Here is an 18,593-nt window from a genome sequence, read left to right as displayed (position 1 = left end):
TCTCAAACCAGTAAAGCTTTGACATTGGGCAAGATTATTTTTGTCACTTTCTATTCATATTTTACAGGAAAACAGTGAACACACCCACTCCACTCTATTCTTCAGGATAACAGTAGTTTCTCGAAGTACAATAGATCAACTGACTTGCTAGTTAATCTTTTTAAGGTAATTATTGAGCTTTTTATTTCACAGAACACAATCCATCATTTTTGTTGGTCTTTTTTTCTTAAATTTGGTTCCTTGGATTATGAAGCTGAAGATTCTGACTCAATTTTTTTTTACAAGTTTGTTACTGTTTCATTTTTTACTCTAATATCAAATTAACTACATTTGAGGTTTTTGTCAAAGTTTTCATATTTAATTCATTTTTTTCATGATTCCAAATCCATCTGGGATTCTAGAATAAAACGTGTGAATGCTCACTACATATTTCTTTTACTAAAACATGAAGATTAGGGAAAAATCTAATAAATTTGTGAAATTGCAATTAGAATTTGGAGCCAAATGCTAACATTCACACCATAAAATTTTCTATACATTCTACAGATGTGGGAGACTTATTAATTTATATTATTCTACAAATATATACTCTGTATTTAATTTGATTTAACCACATTCCATAAGTTGAATTTGAGGGGTGTTTTTAAAGCGTTGAGAGTTTAGTGTTTATTTTTGTAATCCAACAACTTTATCCAAAAATGCAGAAAATTTTTCTGGCTGGCCAGGAGGAAAACATTTCAGTGTTGAAAAGTCCATTGACTGTAACAGCCCAGGAAGCGTGCTAAAACAAAAGAAGAAAAATATTAGGTAATATGGGAGAAAATTCCATAATTCAATGTTGCCCACTTGATGACTGAATCTAACGTCCAAGAATATTGTGATGGTTCTCAAACTGTATATGTGAATTTCAATGTATTTTAATATTATAGGTATACACAATAATAAAATAATACAAAGACCACTACATGTCAATAGCAATTCAACATTTTATCTTTTACATCAACTGAAATATTTCAGAAATGTTATTTCATGAAAGATGTGGTCACGTGGCTTTGGAACACTTCTCAGGACTGGGCTGATATAACTTGAAGCAAACTCAATTTATGAAAACAGAATAAATGAAACCAAAAGTAACAGCTGCAAGACAAGAACAATAAGCTGGGGAGACTACTAGACCATGCATGAAGATTGTGAAATAATTTTTGCTAGTAATTTACTACCATAAATCCATATATAACTAAGCAACATACAGTCGCCATGCACGTTGGAAATAAGGTTCAGACCCACAACATAAAACTATTACTTCAGAAATTTAATTAAACCAGCCACTTAAATTAGAACAGACAATCATCCAGCCTACATTTGGGGCAAATAAATGATATACCTAAAATAAAAATACAACCAATTATTGATTCTCCTTATGGCATCCACGTGTGTGACTTTCTTGAAATTAATACAAGAAAAAAAGAATTCTAAAACTGAAAAAAATTAATAAATTGGAGATTTGTACAGCTCCTTTTTCAGCCTGAGTAGAGAGTCAGGATGTGTCTATGAAATCAATGTTTTCCCCTTTTTAATGTACTAACATAAAAATCGAAGCTGATTTAATGTTTAGAATGAAAATACTCATCAAAAGTGTCTGGAAAAATTGACTTGCATAAACCAAGGAAGATGAACATTGATTCCTCTTCATAAATGGTATTAACCCCTAACAATCTCAACTACCTAAGGACAGATATGCCCATTATCTGAAGCCCACATAATTTTGATTACCTAGCTTCTCCCCTGACTCACAATATTTTAAGAATGGCTTCCATATTACAAAGCCACCCTGACATTCCCTCTCCTCCGTCATTATAGGGATTAGGACACCAACCATTGCTCCTGGAACAATAAATGAATCTGTCTCCTTTCAATGAGAATAGGAAACTTTGTTTTTTGTTCACTGATGATGCCAAGTGCCTAGAATAAGGCCTGGCACACAGTATGTGCCCAATAAATAATGAATGAACAAGTATTTACTGAGTGCCTAAAACACAGAAGCAATAAAATTAAAAGAAAAGCTTATGTTCTAACCAGTTTTTTCTAAGGTTTATTTTCAAATTAATTTCAATTTATTATAACATAAGAAATATGCATTTTGTAATACTTCTATGAGGTCTTTTCTTTTTAAAACATCAAATTAGGATAGCTTTGAAAGTCAAACAATTGGGAATTACTGACCTGACCCCTTGGCAAGCTTCTAGTGTCTGAAGAAGAATTAATAGAAAACCAGCAATTTTCTTCATCCTTCTATTGTGATGTTGATCAGTTCTTGCTGAATTCTAATATACTTCTAGAAAATAATACTCCTTACCATAAAGCAATTCCTCTGCTTAAAATACTCCCACGGTTTCTTATTAAACATAGAATAAAATCAGAACTCTTCTGTGAACTATCCCCACCCAGCTTCATCTTCATACTACATTCTCTCCCTTGCTTACTATACTCCTGCCACACTAACCCTCTGTTCCTCAAACACACCAAACTCCAAGCTCATTCCCAACTTAGGGCCTTTGCAATTGCTGCTGTTCTTTCTGCCTCTAGAGCTTCACATGACTGGCTCTTCCTGGTTATTTAGGTCTCAGCTCAAATGTCATATACCCAGTTATGCCTTCCCTGACCATTCTAATTAGTCTTCACCCCAGCTATCACATCACCCTGCCCTATTTTCTTCATAACACATTTCACCATATGAAATTGTCTCGATTGCTTATTTATGAACTGTTTACTGTCTATCTCCCACCACTAGAACGTAAGCACCATGAAAGCAGGGACTTTATGTCATGTTTACCACTGTTATCCACAGCACCAAAAACAATGCCTGCCATGTATTAGGTATAGTTGAATGAATGAATGAGTAAATTTAATTTAGGGATTCCAGTGGATTTACTGAAGGCAAAACCTTAATTAAAAATAAGCAAATGCCTTCCTTGAATAATGACAAATAATGAACACAAAAGTTTATATTCTCAGAGACCTGCACACCCAGATGAACACACACAGATACGTGCACACACACACATTCAGATATTCACATGCAATGAAATAAGCATAAACACTGAAAGAAATACAACACAGATAACACAGTCAAAGTAGAAGACAAATGAGCAGGTTTTACAGGTGAGAAAATCAAAATGTTTGCTAAGTGGGAGAAGGTAAGAGATCAAAGATACAGGTGGGTTAGGCAGGTGGGTAAGAATAGCTAGGAAGGAATTAAGACAAGAGATCAAATAATCAGTCTCTAGTATACCTGCAGGTACAGTAAAAGAGATGCCCGTCTTTGTGTAGCTGCTTTGCCAATTCCAGCTGATGATTGTTCATCAACTTTTCATTTATAACCACTATGAGGGGCTTTCTTTTTTCCAGAGTCTCCAAACAGCTTCCTGCACCTACGAAAATATACCAAATTTGTTAACACAGTTTAAAAAAAAGTTACGGTGCTTCACCAGGCCTTATAACTAGAACTCAAAAGATGAAAAATTTAGTTGGCAACACGACAAATCAAGCCTTTTAATTAAACATCCAAAATGACAAAAAATAGTTATGAGTGGTCTCTAGTTGTTACAAACCTGACTTGAAAAACACGTTCTTTATCACTGCCAACAATATCAGTGCTTTGCAACTTGCCCTCTAGTTGTATGCCCTGGGCATGGGCCTTGAATCCAAATAAGATTCAGGTTCAACATACTGTACATGAAGCCATACTGCACTTCTATTCAAACACAAGTAAAAAAGCAAACCTTCAGTAGTGACAAGTACCAATAAAGGAAAACTGACCACTCCTTAGGAGTCTGCTTGTCAAAATAGTCAAGGATAAATCTCCACAAACGTGCACATATACAATATTTGGGTCAATTCAACTTTTAACTCTAAACTCATTTAGATATTTAAATGGGAGCAAGGAGACTGCTAAGCGAGCAGACAAATCCTTTTTGGGTAGACGATGCCAGCACCAGACTGTTATCTGTCTGCCGCTTACTGACAGGACAAATTACTTAACCTTTTTTTTTTTTTTTTTTAAATAAATTTATTTATTTATTTATTTTTGGCTGTGTTGGGTCTTCGTTTCTGTGCGCGGGCTTTCTCTAGTTGTGGTGAGTGGGGGCCACTCTTCATCGCGGTGCGCGGGCCTCTCACTATCGTGGCCTCTCTTGTTGCGGAGCACAGGCTCCAGACGCGCAGGCTCAGTAGTTGTGGCTCACGGGCCTAGTTGCTCCGTGGCATGTGGGATCCTCCCAGACCAGGGCTCGAACCCGTGTCCCCTGCATTGGCAGGCAGACTCTCAACCACTGCGCCACCAGGGAAGCCCTACTTAACCTTTTAATAGAAATGTAAAAAGTCTTCCAAAGCCAAATTCTCAATGACCAATCCGACCAATTGGCTGAACATTCCTGCTGACCTAAGCCCAGATACTAATTCCAACTGATAACTCTTGACACATGTCACTGGATAAATTATTTTGCCTGTGTTTAGAATTTCTGACTGTAAAGTTGGGCTTCAGTGATTGATTTCCCATTTTTCTATCACCCATAATTATAAATTCTCTCCAATAATGTTCCCGACTGCTATACTGAAATCAGTATTTTATTCAAAAGGGCTACCGGTGAGTTACCCTAGTGATTTTATTTTACATCAGAAAAGTTCGACTTTCTGTTCTTATTTCTTGTCTATCAAAAACCAAACCGGACGGTTCTACGGCACTTTACCGGCGTGACTAATAACAAGATCTGCTTTCTGAAGGTCTTCTTTCAATGAATCCTTGTATCTGTAAACATCCAGAATAAATGACTCCGTGCTGAATGGTTCAGGTACCACCTTTCCTCTACCTATTTGTAGGACAAGTCGGTTGTAACCGAGGCTCTGGATTATCTGAAGCGGGAAAAAAGAAAAAGCGGGCCTTTTAAACAGGCTACTGTAAAAACAGTAATATCGACAACAAACTACCCAATCGGAGCACGAGCTGCCGAACAGTCGAACTGGATGGAGCCCGTTAGTTTTTCAAACGGCTCCTTTTTCCCCCGTCCCGGGCCCCGACCTGGCACCTCACTAGCCCTAAGGAATCTAAACGCCCCAGGTCATCCCGTCGTGACAGAAATGGCCCAGCAAGAACTAGGAGACCAACGCAAAGACTCTGAAAAAAGCGTCGCAAACTAGGGAGGGAAGGCAAGGAACAGCGTCGTCATAGCACACGGCTGGGGCTGCGCGAACCACGAGCCCTAAGGAGAGGGCGCGCTTGGGGGACGCCGCGCCGCGCGGGGACGCCGGCCGCGAGGGTGCCTGAGCCGGAGGTAAGGCATGGAGACCGCGGCCCGAGCGCGGCGGGGCAGGGCCGGGGCAGGGCCGGGGCAGGGCGCCGAGCGGTCCGGCCGGGTCGGGCCGGGCAGAACCCGACGGAGCGCGTCGACCGCGCGGCCCCAAGGAGCGGCCAGCGAGGCGGGCACAGGCGCAGGCCCGGGCCCGGGAGGCGGGCCGGAGCCCCGGCTCGGAGAGGTGGAGCCGCTGGAAGGAGGGGCGAAGCCGGAGGACGGAGAGGCGGAGGCGGAGAATCCGTGGAGAAAATACGGGAGAAAGAAGAAGCCGGAGAAAGGACGGGGAGGAACGGCCCCGCAAAGCTGTGGGGAACGGGAAGAGGAGGCGGAGGACCCTAAGGAGCGGGGGAGCTGAAGGAGAGCCCAGTCAGGCGCGGGGAGGAGCCGGCTGAGGAGCGGCGGCACCAGAGGTTGAGCTGCCGGGGATTCCTCCCGAATGCAACAGTCAGGCAAGGTTACCGAGGTTAACGGTCAGGCTGGCGGCGGCGAGCTCAGCGCGGGGAGTCCCGCCGCCTCCCGCCCGCCTCCCGCCCGCCTCCCGCTCGCCTTCCCCACTCACTTGCAAACTGTCGTGCGCCGATACACACGCAATAAGGTCGTCAAAGCTGGTGGTCCCTACAGTAACAAACACGCACTTCATCGCGCGTGAGCCACAACCCCAAATATCAAGGCCCGGATGTGACGTAGCGGAGCCCACGTGGACGCCGCGGAGCCCACGTGGACGCCGTGGAGCCCACGTGGACGCCGCAACTGCGCTAGGTACGGAGAGCGGAAGTCGGCCTTGGCCGCCAGGGGGCAGCAGCCACCTGATCTGTGTCGCCGGTGATGGGTAGGGAGCAAAGAGTGTTCCTGGCCTGTGTGCGGGCCACTGTTTTAAGCCCTTTGCGTGTAGAAGCTCATGGGACCCTCACAGTTAAGGAGGTGGGGATTGACAAATTTATTTTTTTCAAAAGTGGGGTTTAAAAAAAATAATCATGAAGCCTCTCACTCTTGTGTTTACATCCTTGCTCGGGTACCACAGATCTTTTAATGATATAGAAGTTTGGGATTCTTTAGCCAAGATACATTTGAGCGACGGTTTTACTTCAAGTCTGTTGAGGGCATCTGAAAAAAAAGTGCCTTTTAAAAATCGCTCATTAGGGCTTCCCTGGTGGCGCAGTGGTTGAGAGTCTGCCTGCTGATGTGGGGCACACGGGTTCGAGCCCTGGTCTGGGAAGATCCCACATGCCGCGGAGCGACTGGGCCCATGAGCCACAGCTACTGAGCCTGCGCGTCTGGAGCCTGTGCTCCACAACAAGAGAGGCCGCGATAGCGAGAGGCAGGTGCACCGCGATGAAGAGTGGCCCCCACTTGCCGCAGCTGGAGGGAGCCCTAGCACAGAAACGAAGACCCAACATAGCAATCAATCAATCAATCAATCAGTCTTAAAAAAAATCGCTCATTAGCCTGGGCTCTTCTTCCAACTGTGGTTCTCAAGAAGCCAGAGGCCTACAGAGTCTTGGAAGCTGCAGAGAAACGGTAATCTCCATTAGCAAGCATTGTGTGTAAAATAGAGGCTTTAAGGCCTGAAGCCTACATCTCTGTCATTGAACCAATCCATTGAACCATTTAAAACGTAGAATTACCATAAATTTAAATTATAATAAAATGTAAAATTATACATTAGCATGAATAAATACCACATATATATTATACTTAGGCAATCAGGTACGGGAGAGGCGATTTCTCAAGACTCCTCTTCTTTGTCCTACCACCATTACTAAGATCATTGCCTGCTTTATCTCATTCTAATGTTTTCTGTATTTCCTACTTAAAATTTCAGTTTAGCTAATATGGATGTTTTGCTCTGCCTGGTTAAATACAGAAGGGAAGGTATGAGAAGAAACTCTTAAACACGAGAAGGATTGGAGGTGAATTAAGCCTAGAACATGGGCTAAAAAAACCTATTAAGCCTACTTCTAACAAGACTGTTTCTCTAAATCTTGTAGCTTGAGTACATGTCTTTTTGAGGGGTGGTATGCTCTACCCCTTTCTTGGTACCAAATTTCATGAATTAATAAAACTAGTTTCATAATAACAATAAATGTAGAAAGATCATGGCTAAATAATAAAATATAAGCATATTTTCTGCCCAATAAGAGGAATAAAGTATGAATATTTATTGGAATATAAAGACAAAAAATATTCCAAAATATTCTGTAATTCAGAAAGATCTTGTGTCCTTGATATCTTTTCCTGTATCTGGAAGATATAAATTAAAGGAGCACTGTTCTGATGAGGTCATAGAGAGAATAAGCACATACAGAAATTGAATAGTCTTAAATTTCCAGAAAATAAGAAAATTGAATATCTAATGAAACTGAGCCCCGCTAAAACAGTTTCCTTACCGAGTTAATGATTAATCTATCTATTCAAAACTTTTTTCCCTTTCTTGTGCCCTCTGACCTCAATCCTATGCTAACTGACCACTAACCAACCAGAGTCAGGTGACTAAAATTGCTGTTGTTGTAGATATCATCATTACGGTAAAAACTCAGGTTGTTTCTCCAGGGCAAGATGAGCTCACAGACCCCTGAGCCATGGACCACATGGCCAGAGAATCCTAAACCAGAGACATCTTGACTCCTGAAATCATGTTTGAGAAATGTCACAGAAATATCACAAGACAATGATTAATTCCAGTTTCTTTGTTCTTCCCCTTCAAAACATCTCCAACTCAGAGACCAAGATGGAGTGAATCTGAGACTTGTATCCCACTCCCTTGCTTGGTGCCCTGCAAATAAACCCTTACTTTGCTGCAAACTCCCACTGTCAGAGTTTGGCTTTCTGTGGCATGGGCACACAAGCCCTTGCTTGGTTACATTAATACTTTAAATGTTCTAGACTTTAATAAAACATCTTCTTGCAGAAATTGATCCAGAAACATTTTAAGAACCCAAGATTACATAATTAATATACAATTTTGGTAATTAAGTCTTTTCTCTGTTTTGTCAGTGTTAAGTATGCGTTTTATTTTACTTGGGTGTATTTTTCCTAAACTTACACAGGCTTACTTATCAAATAAATTAACATTATTTCTAAAAATGTTTATGATTATGAAAAATGTAAATTTCTTTTCAACTACATTAAATCAGCATTCTGACAAACTTTATTCCAACAGTAACTATGCTTCCTGGTATGCCAGCTTGAAGATAATTTCCAAGATCTTTAAGCACCTTTTAAAAAAGTGTGTACTGACATTAAATTGAGTTAATTAATGGATAATTGTTGCACAGCTGGATACTTTTTAAGTAAAATAGAATATTGCAACATTGATTTAAACTAAGCCTAATTCTAAGTTTATATATTTTTGCTTCTTATTTGAAATGCTATGGAGAAGCTCTATCTTGGAGTTGTGTAATCAATTTGTTCATTTTTTTCCACTTTAGGAAGTTATCAAAAGGATTTGTGTGGCTATAGAAAGTTTTGTCATGTGTAGTCTTAAACTCTGCTAGTCTGTTAACATGCTTATATATGCCAGACAGTTCTCAATTATATCCACCCTGCACTTTTCTCTTTAAATGAGAAATTAGTCACTTTTGTTAAAAGTTATAATTAGTATGGGTGGTTGAGGCTCTTCAAGGAGTAACAGTGACAGAGAATTACAACAGTATATGTGCTTTTGTTTTTCAAGGAAAAAGAATAGTTTTTTTTTTCCTGAAGCAGCTTTTTTGGTTCCAGAACCCTTTATACGCTTAAAAATTATTGAGAACCTCAAAGAGCTTTTGTTTATGTGGATTATAATGTTAGTTATAACTATTGAAATTAACCATATTAGAGACTAAAATATGAGAAAATTTAAAAATATTTATCGATTCATTGGAAAGTAGTAATGATTAGCACGTTGCATGTTGACATAAATGACCTATTTTTTCTGAAAAATAACTATATTTTTCGAAACAAAAATTTTCATGAAAAGAATGGCATGTTTCACATTTTTGCAAATCTGTTTACTATCTTGCCTTACAGAAGAAAGCTGGATGCTTGTATCTGCTTTGGCATTTAATCCATTGCATTATCACCCATCACAAAACCTCTGGAAAACTCCACTCTATACTCATGTGAGGCATGGTACACTGCTACCCCTTTCTTGACACCAAATTTCATGAATTTGAGAGGATGAGAGTCAAAAAAAAACACATAACATCTTAATATTATTATGAAAATTATTTTGACCTCACAGATCCTGTAAAGGAATATGAGAGTATTAAAAAAAATGACAAAACTTAGAAAGTGAATTTTATTTGCCTTCGTTTATAATACCTGAGTCTGAAAAGAAGCTACGAAATACGTTAAAATGTTTAGAGTACTCCCTCAGTTTAGATGGGGTTGTTTCCTTTATTTAGTAATTAATGCTTCCACCTACGATTTGAAAGATTATTCTTTACCTTACATGTAATCTGCCTAAATAGCAAAGATTCTGTGTCTTACAAGAATAATCTTCTATCACTTAAGTTGTCTTTATGGTGTCCCTGATTATTTAAGGGGAAAATACCCATAGAATGCGACTCTTCACTTACAATAGTGTTACATTTTTTTTAAATGCATTATTTGTACTTGGATTAAATAGGAAGGGAAGCATTGTTTCTCAGTCACTCATGATCCTATCTAATCAAGTGACCAAATCTCCTCTGAGAACCCTTAATTTTGTCTTCCCAAAATCAGTTCCTAAATTTAGGACACATAAAATAAAATTTTCAGAATATATTACATACATAAAACTAAAACTTTTATGCATAAAACCTTTAAGACTTCTCAGAGGGCCTTTGGAATCACAAAGATTTGCGCTGCCACCTTATAAAAAAAGATACTGGAAATAATTAGGTTTGTTTAATTTGTTACTATAGTAAAGTTGCATGGGAAAAGTTGTCAGATCAGAAGGGACATTCAGCCTTTCCTAAATTACGTTTGTTTGGTAAAATATTAGTATAAAAATTTCAGAAATTGCATGCTTTACGGGAAGTCCCCAGCAATTTGTCAGTGCCCTCCATGACGGATGTGCCCTCCATGATACTGTTTTACCTTCAGGAATAACCCTCATCAAAACTCCTATGAAATAGTTACATACTGGACTCCAATACAGAATTTTACTCCTCTATTATGATAGAATTGGCAATAGTAATAAATTAACCACAGCCATTAAATCTCTTAATGTTCTTGTTTTACTCTAAAGCTTACCCGAAGATTCTACTACAGGCTAGAATTTGTATCTTCAACAAAGAAGAACAATCTCAGAGCCTCATGGAAAAGGACCGTACCAGGTACTTCACATTATTGCTACTTCAAAGAATAGGCTTCTGAGCTGACATCACTTAGATAACTTTCAGACAGCACCAGTGGACTGAGGCAAGATTTCCAGGACTCTTTCTAATCCAATGAAAGGCTCAGAACACTACAGAGTCAGATAACCAGGAAGGATGTACTAGGCAATGCCCAGCCTTCCGTAAGCTACCCAGTAATCCTTTCCTTCCCCCCCTTTCAAAATCTTTCAGTTTTTCATGACATTTGAAACCCAGGTTTTCTGACATGCATTTTAGAAGAAATATCGTATATACTTGCCCAGATAAAATAAGCACGGAGCTATTGCTGAGAATCTGAAGGAAATATGGAAAATAAAGTAGCATTAGTTATCCTTATGATTAGGGTGGTTTCGTATTGGTTTTATGTAAATGAGGATCTATTTTATTTTTTAAATAATTCAGAATGAAATTGTGATGAATGTATGCCATATTAATTTATTCATATTCTTTTTATATTTTTTTGTTTCTGCTCTTGCTGTTTCCTCTCCCTCCCCATCAATATGGTTAGCTAATCCTTCAAGATTCATCAGAGGTGCAAGTTCCTCCAGGAAGCCCTTCTCTGACCCTTGTAAGGTATGTGCATTATGTGCAAATATTGTTCTTTGCCTACCTCTGTCATAATTCTTGATGTTTAAATTACCTATATACTTTTTTCTTCCTCTGGATGGTAAAATCCTGAAAGAGTGGAGACCATGTCTAAGTCATCTCTGAATTCCCAGAATTTAGTGCTGTCCCTGGAACCTAGGGACGTAAAATAAATGTTTATTGAACTAAAAAAGAGTTACATTATTAGGTACCATGCTAGGCCCTGTGGGGAATACAAAGGTAAATAAAACATAGTGCCTTTTCTATCTCAAGAATATATGGTTTTGTTCATAGGCTGATCAAAGTTTTGTGGACTTTATTTTTTTTAATTAATTTTATTTATTTATTTATTTATTTTTGGCTGTGTTGGGTCTTCATTGTTGCGCATGGGCTTTCTCCAGTTGCGGCGAGCGGGGGCTACTCTTCGTTGCGGTGTGCAGGCTTCTCATTGTGGTGGCTTCTCTTGTTGCGGATCACGGCTCTAAGCATGGGGGCTTCAGTAGTTGTGGCACACGGGCTCAGTAGTTGTGGCTCGTGGGCTCTAGAGCGCAGGCTCGGTAGTTGTGGCGCATGGGCTTAGTTGCTCCGCGACATGTGGGATCTTCCTGGACCAGGGATCGAACCTGTGTCCCCTGCATTGGCAGACGGATTCTTAACCACTGCACCATGAGGGAAGTCCTGTGGACTTTTAGAATTAAGAAACCGTGGAATTCATTGGTTTTATTTTATGGACAGGAAACAGAGATTCAAATAGATTGTGATTTTTTTCTCAAGATAATAATAGCAGAGGGTTGAATCCAACCCTCCAGATGCTTGTCAAGGCATACTATGCTGACTTATCCTTTAATGATGAGCCTACAGTATTGGTATCTATATTATAGTATAAAGTAATAACAGCAATATGACTTTTAAAGTCTGATAAACCAGAAATGTTTCTTCTTAATCTTTTAAACACAGCACGTTATAGAATCCTTGAGCTGCCTAACTATTGTGTTTAGATTTATTTCTTTAATTTTTCATCATTCATCAAAAGTTTCTATATATCCTTTATTATTAAAGTAAATGTCTTTTATCAAAGCTGAGAAGTTGCATATTATAAAACATTTGTTTTTAATCTCTGCTTTGTGGATCCATTGTGTTCTTGAAGAGTTACCAGAACTTGGCTCTCCCTTTCCTCCTCCCCCTTCCAAATATTATTGATGGTGATTGTCTTAGTGTTAGGGACGCAAAAATAATTATTTCTTGCCTACACTGGTCAAATCAAAATTTTACTATAATAGAGTCAATTTTTGGAGAACCATAAAGAAAATTGTTTAATTTTAAAGAGATAGCAGAATATGCTACTGCAAAATATGGCACTTTGACATAAGAATTATTTTGAGCTGAAGGCAATTGAGAAGAAGCAGATACAAGAAAAACTCTCTGCCCTACCCTTATTTGCCTAAAAGTAGTAGTCGTAAGGGTATGCACCTCCACTCTGTACCAGGAAGGACAGAAGTTAACCACCAGAGACAGCTCTAGACCCTTACAGCCTGGAATCAGCATCAGAGGAACCTACATAACAAACTTTACTAACTAGCTCTTATGATCCATTAGTTCCTCCATATATTTACCTTCTCCCAACTTGCCACCCAAAAAACTCAAAGTCCATTTCCTTTGTCTTGTCAGTTCTCTAAGAATGTTTTGTTATTTTAAGCTGCTGTATTAGGTCAAACTCTAACAACCCCTTTCAGTTACTCATCATTGAGTACTTGGAGCATACGCCTGATGCACATGTTAGTAAACTTCCGTTTGTTGTTCTCTTGTTAATCTGTCTTTTGTCAGTCTAATTTACAAAGCCCCACCTGGAGAAGGGTAGAGGGACAAGAAAGATTTTTTTCCTCCTCTACAGTTTATTAATAGATATTTTTCTTTCAACCATGTTTAAAAGATTCCAACTAGGTTTCCTAGTGTCTTCAAGATCCTAGTGAGTAGAATGAAATTCTTCATTTACCCAAGAGTGTGCAAGAGAGCTGATAAAATCAAGATTCAAAAGGATACCCAAAAAAAGATATGAAAGAAAATATGAAGAAGCAGAAACAATGAGTTCAAATAAATCAGATCAGGGTCTTTGGCTTAGGTTAAAAAAACACAAGTATAAAATTGAGGTTTTAATGAATTGTAATGAATGAGAGTTGGCTGTACCACTACTTGAGTTATCACAGGCAGGGAAAAAAGCTAATTTTTATTGAGCACTCCTAATGTGACAAGCAATGTGGTAGACAAATTATATGTCTGATCTCTTTTTATCAGACTTAAATTGAAAGATTTTTACAAATCCTATCTGTATGTGAAATTGCTGCTTATAAAAAATTATGCTACAAATCATATCAAAACTACAATATTACTTAAATAATTAAAATGAACCTGTGTGATTTTTACCTCACATTCCTTCCTAGGCTACAAAGACAAAGATCAAAGACCATGAAATGCTCTTTTAAAGTAAAGTCCAATTGAGTATGGAACAAGTCACCTAAATGAAGCATTTAATTCTATTATTGTGACTATAAGACTAAGTTATACATCTTATTACCAAGTATTTTTGGAAGAAGGAAAAGACATTTATGTGATCCTAATTATATGAGTATATGCCTCCTGTATGGATCAGTGATGTTAATTAAGCCCCTGTTGCGTAAACTTATCATAATCAGCTTAACTACAAATGATAAAATGTTTGATTAAAGAAGACTATACTGAATGAAACATAATACCAGACATTGTTTAGAATCCATTATATGATAGAGGGCTAGTACTCAGATGAGACAAAAGATGTTAAGACTTGGATGTTTTTCAAGAACTCAAGTTTTCAAAAAGGTCTGAGTTGTTTTATTTTGTTTTTACTTAATTCTCTATCTAATTTTTGCTAACTTATAGCAAAAACTACAGAATATAACATTCCATTTTTTATAAATATCAGAGGCATGGACAGATCACTTAATAAAAACAAATTAATTCAAAAATATTCATTGAGCACTTACTATGTACAAGTCCCTCTGCTACACACAGATAGACTAGACAGCTTAGAATCTAATGAAAACACACAAGCATGCAAATATGTTGTGATAAAGTGCAATAAAAAACTGAGCAATGCAAGAGAGAATAACAGGAGAGGTGAGGTGGCGTGGGAACCGACTTTATATTCAATGGTCTAAGAAAGCTTCTCTGGAGAAGTGACATTTAAGCTGAGGCTTGAAAGATAAGGAGCCAACCAGGAGAAGACTGAGGGAATAGCCTTCCAAGCAAAGTGAATAGACTGTGGACAGGTCATCAGGAAAGGTGCTTTTCTTGTTTGAAAAGAGAAATGAAAAAGGACAGTGGAGGTAGAGCATAATAGGCAAAGGAATCGGTGGCATGCAATGAGATTAGAGAGTTAAACAAGCCCTATAGGTCATAGCAATGATTTTTATTTGTATCCTTCAAGAATTGAGTAAGTGCAAATGTGCCAATGTATGTAAGAGGATTTTTACCTATCTTAAAAACTGTGCTTTCTAGATTAGAATATGCCCACAATGCATCTCAGAAGAATTAAGCTAAGCACAAAAATGTATTGTTCATGGGAATAACTCATTTTTAAAGTAAAATTTTAATTTTATTAAATTGATACCATGTACATAGTTGTTGTTTTTTTTTTAAATAGTACAGTAAAAAACAATAGTTCTCTGTCCTATCCCTCTCCGTTCCTGATTCTCACTCCAAAGGGCAATAACTTTAAACAATTTTAGCTATTCCCTATAATATTTACTACCATGTTTCTATGTATCGATAACATGCTTATATTGCTATGTCAACTGAAAAAAAACACACAACCTGAAAGTTGCAAGTTATGTTTTATTCTGGGATGTTATTGAGGACTATAGCCTGGGAAACAGCCTCTCAGATAGCTCTGAGGAACTGTTCCAAAGAGGTAAGGGAGGAGCCAGGATATATAGCAGTTTTTGCTAAAAGCAAAAAAACATGTAGTCGAACATCAAAAGTTACTGATAATCACAAAAAAACAGACATCTCAAGGTAATGAATTTAGCACTTTTCTATGTATGGGAAGATGCAAGAGTCTGGGCTCATCAAAATTATTCCTTTGATATGCATCTTAACTATTTGGGGCCAGTATCCAGCTTTTCTCCATTCTCAGTTCCCCTCAGGGTGCACCGTTGTGGGGGGCTGCAGTGGCTGATGGTGTGATGGCTGCAACACCCTTTGTTTACTGAAATGGCAGGCAACATTCATTTTCCACAGCTATTTCTTGATTTTTCAGCTTTTTAGATAATATCTATTGACTTTCTATTATGAAAGGTGGCAATTTGACTCTCTTATGTACCCATAAACACATACTTCCCTTCCTCCCCAAATTTTTGGTAAAATAAGTATTCAGTGATTATATTACTATGACTTTGTAAACATTATTCAGAGTTTAACTATGTATTGAGTATGTTATTACATTTCCTATCCTATAAACATTTTGTTCTGCTACATTGTATTTAATTTTTATTTGCTCAGGATTCTTTTTTCTGAATCTATCACTTACTCATACCCAAACAGGTCTTCCCAAGAAATCCATACAGCTCCTCTCTGTATGTTCAAATACATCAGGGTAACTATAACTTTCATTTTTTTAAATTAAAGATGTCTGTGATAGGGATTTTTATCCTGTTTCAGTTTGAGCTGGTTTATCTTTCTGAATAGCTGTCTTCCTGGGGTATCCTCTCACTGTTATCTTGAAAATTCCTTTTGCCTTTCTCTTGTATTGGATCCCATTTTCTATACCCTATGTTCCCTTCACTTTTCCTTTAACTTCCTCATTTTGGTGGACAAATATCCTCCAATAACTTCCTGAGAAAGATGATAAATTTTTTCAAGATTTTTGCATGTCTGAAAACACCTTGTTCTAATCTCTCATCCGGTTGTTAGACTGATATAGAATTCTAGGTTGGTTTGTTAGTTTCCTATTGCTGCTGTAACGAATTACTCCAAACTGAGTGGCGCAAAACAACAAAAATTTATTCTATTTTGACCAGAAATCTGAATTCATTTTCAATGGGCTAAAGTCAAGGTGTTAGCAAGGCTCTTTCCTTCTAGAGGCCCTAAAGGAGAATCCTTTTCCTTCCTTTTTCCAGTTTCTACAGGCCACCTGCATTCCTTGGCTCATGGCTCCTTCCTGTATCTTCAAAACACATCACTCCAACCCATGCTTAAGTTTTCACATCTCCTTTTTTTTACTTTGATTTTCTTGCCTCCCTGTTATGAGAATTCTTTTAATTACATTGGTCCTACCCAGAAAATCCAGGATAATCACTCATCTCAAGATCCTTAACTTAATCACATCTGCAAAATCCCTTTTACCATGTAAGGTAACATATCCACAGGTCCAGGGATTATGACAAGGACATCTTTGGAGGGAGGCATTATTCATCCTCTCACAGTTGGAAATGACTTTTCCCTAAAAACTTGTCTTCTTGATTTTAGGGATACAGTTTAGAAGTTTGTTCCTAATATTATTTGTGATACTTTGTATATGACCTGTTTTTTTCTCTCAGGAAGCTTCTAAAATCTTTTGTTTATTCTATCTTCTGAAATTTCACTATGATGTATGTTACTGAGAATTATTTTCTCATTCACTGTTCTGGATACATGATAGACCTTTGTAATCTGTATACTCATATCCTGCAGTGCTAGGAATTTTCCTTGTGTTATTTCTTTAGTAATTTCCTTCCTTCTGCTTTTTCTGTCCTCTCTTTCTGGAACTTCTTTTGGTCTAATTTGGCCCTCCAGTACTGAATCCTTGAACTTTCTCATCTTTTCTCTATTTTCCATTTTTTTTTCTTTTTGTTCTACTTTCTAGGAGAGCTCATCAATTTAAAATTTTTAATCTTCTATTGATTTTTAGGATTACTACTATATTTTGAATTCCTAAGAGCTCTTTCTCATTCGTTGAAAGTTCCATTTTTACAGAACACTATTCTTGTATCTTGAATTTAGTATTACCTCATTTCTCTGAAGATGTTATTATAGTTTTGTTTCTTTTCTCTTTGACTTTTGTTGCTGCTGCTGTTGTTGTTTTGATCTCTGTCTTTCATTTTAGAAAATTTACTCAAATATCTAGGGATTTGGTCAGCCATAAATATTTAAGAGTGAGGCACAAAAAAGTTCTGTCTCCATTGTTGGGACTTATGGATTGTTGAGCTTCACTGGGGAGTAACTGGAAAGAAATTCAATCTTTTTAATGGGAGACCCCAAATATCAGTGTCTGTAGGGCTTTACACTTGTGTTGGTCAGCTTCTACAGAATCCTCCAGTCTGCTCAGCTGAAAATATCTTAGAAATCAGCCAGCAGAAAGGTGACAGAGGGCAGTCTTACTATTTAGTAAATAGAGATTCAATCCCCATTTTCACTAAAGTTCACAATCCAGCCCTCAGCTATGCCTATTGTTTCCAGCACTAGAGCTTCTTTTCTGGAAAGATGTTTTAATTACCGTAGAAAGTAAAACTTGAATCTTTTTTTTTAACTGAAATCATTGTTTTTCTTTCAGCTAAGTCAACAAGCTTCTTTAACAGCAAGAAGCACCCATTGACCCTCCAAGCAGTGAAATAGAATACTGTATTAAAACTTGAATCTTGTTTGAATGGATAAGGAGCTTTTGGGATGTAATTTTTCCTTATACATACTTTCAATCAATCCTCCTCTTTTTAGCTCTCCCTTCAACCTGTGTCTCAGAGATATCGAGTAACTTTAAAAACAACTCGTCACCACCAACCTTAGGTTTCAGCTTTTTCCAGTTTGTTAAGTAAGCTTAACATTCATCTCATCTATTGCTTTCCAGCTTCTAAAGTTTTGTCAACTTTGCTTGTCTGCTGTTGTCTTCTCTCCTGTTCTCTTTGTCCTTCTCTATTTATACCTTTTTTAAAAAATTCCTTTACTGTCATTTTAGTGGAGCTTCATGCAGGCGCAGAGATGAATGCATGTTTCTAATCTGCCTTGTTTAACTGGAAGTCTTATAGCACACTCTATATGGAGAAATAATGCAGTCCAAGCTAATAACATTAAAGGTGGACGACTAAGAAGCCCACTTGAAAAAAGAAAGTCTGTTTCTGAGAAACGTGAAATAAGTAGTTCTATAATATGTAAGCCATATATGTGACTATTCACTGTACTGTAAAAGGTCTGTTGCTACAGAAAACTGAGTTATATCAACTTTCAAATACTTAAAATTATAGGTAATTTAACTGGATACACAAACATAAGATATACAGGCTTGTCTAGTGTTTTTGGATACAGAATGTATTTT

General features: G+C 37.8%; 2 protein-coding genes across 2 annotated transcripts in view; one reads left to right on the top strand and one right to left on the bottom strand.

Moving 5' to 3' along the window:
- Nucleotides 1-6,051, bottom strand: part of ALG13 (ALG13 UDP-N-acetylglucosaminyltransferase subunit) — a 73,163-nt gene extending 67,112 nt beyond the window's left edge. Inside the window, 3 exon segments of the mRNA XM_036839482.1 lie at nucleotides 3,293-3,431; nucleotides 4,749-4,911; nucleotides 5,911-6,051. Coding sequence (XP_036695377.1) covers nucleotides 3,293-3,431; nucleotides 4,749-4,911; nucleotides 5,911-5,991 — 383 coding nt within the window. The 5' untranslated portion in view covers nucleotides 5,992-6,051.
- Nucleotides 6,052-10,561: 4,510 nt separating this feature from the next.
- DCX (doublecortin) overlaps nucleotides 10,562-18,593 on the top strand; it is a 358,186-nt gene continuing 350,154 nt past the window's right edge. Inside the window, exons 1-2 of the mRNA XM_036839487.1 lie at nucleotides 10,562-10,651; nucleotides 11,199-11,263. The gene's annotated coding sequence lies outside the window, so the exon portion shown is untranslated. The remainder of the gene's footprint in view (nucleotides 10,652-11,198; nucleotides 11,264-18,593) is intronic.

Source organism: Balaenoptera musculus, chromosome X, assembly GCF_009873245.2.
Source record: "Balaenoptera musculus isolate JJ_BM4_2016_0621 chromosome X, mBalMus1.pri.v3, whole genome shotgun sequence".
Classification (NCBI taxonomy): domain Eukaryota; kingdom Metazoa; phylum Chordata; class Mammalia; order Artiodactyla; family Balaenopteridae; genus Balaenoptera; species Balaenoptera musculus.
This window is presented reverse-complemented; position numbering and strand designations above follow the sequence as displayed.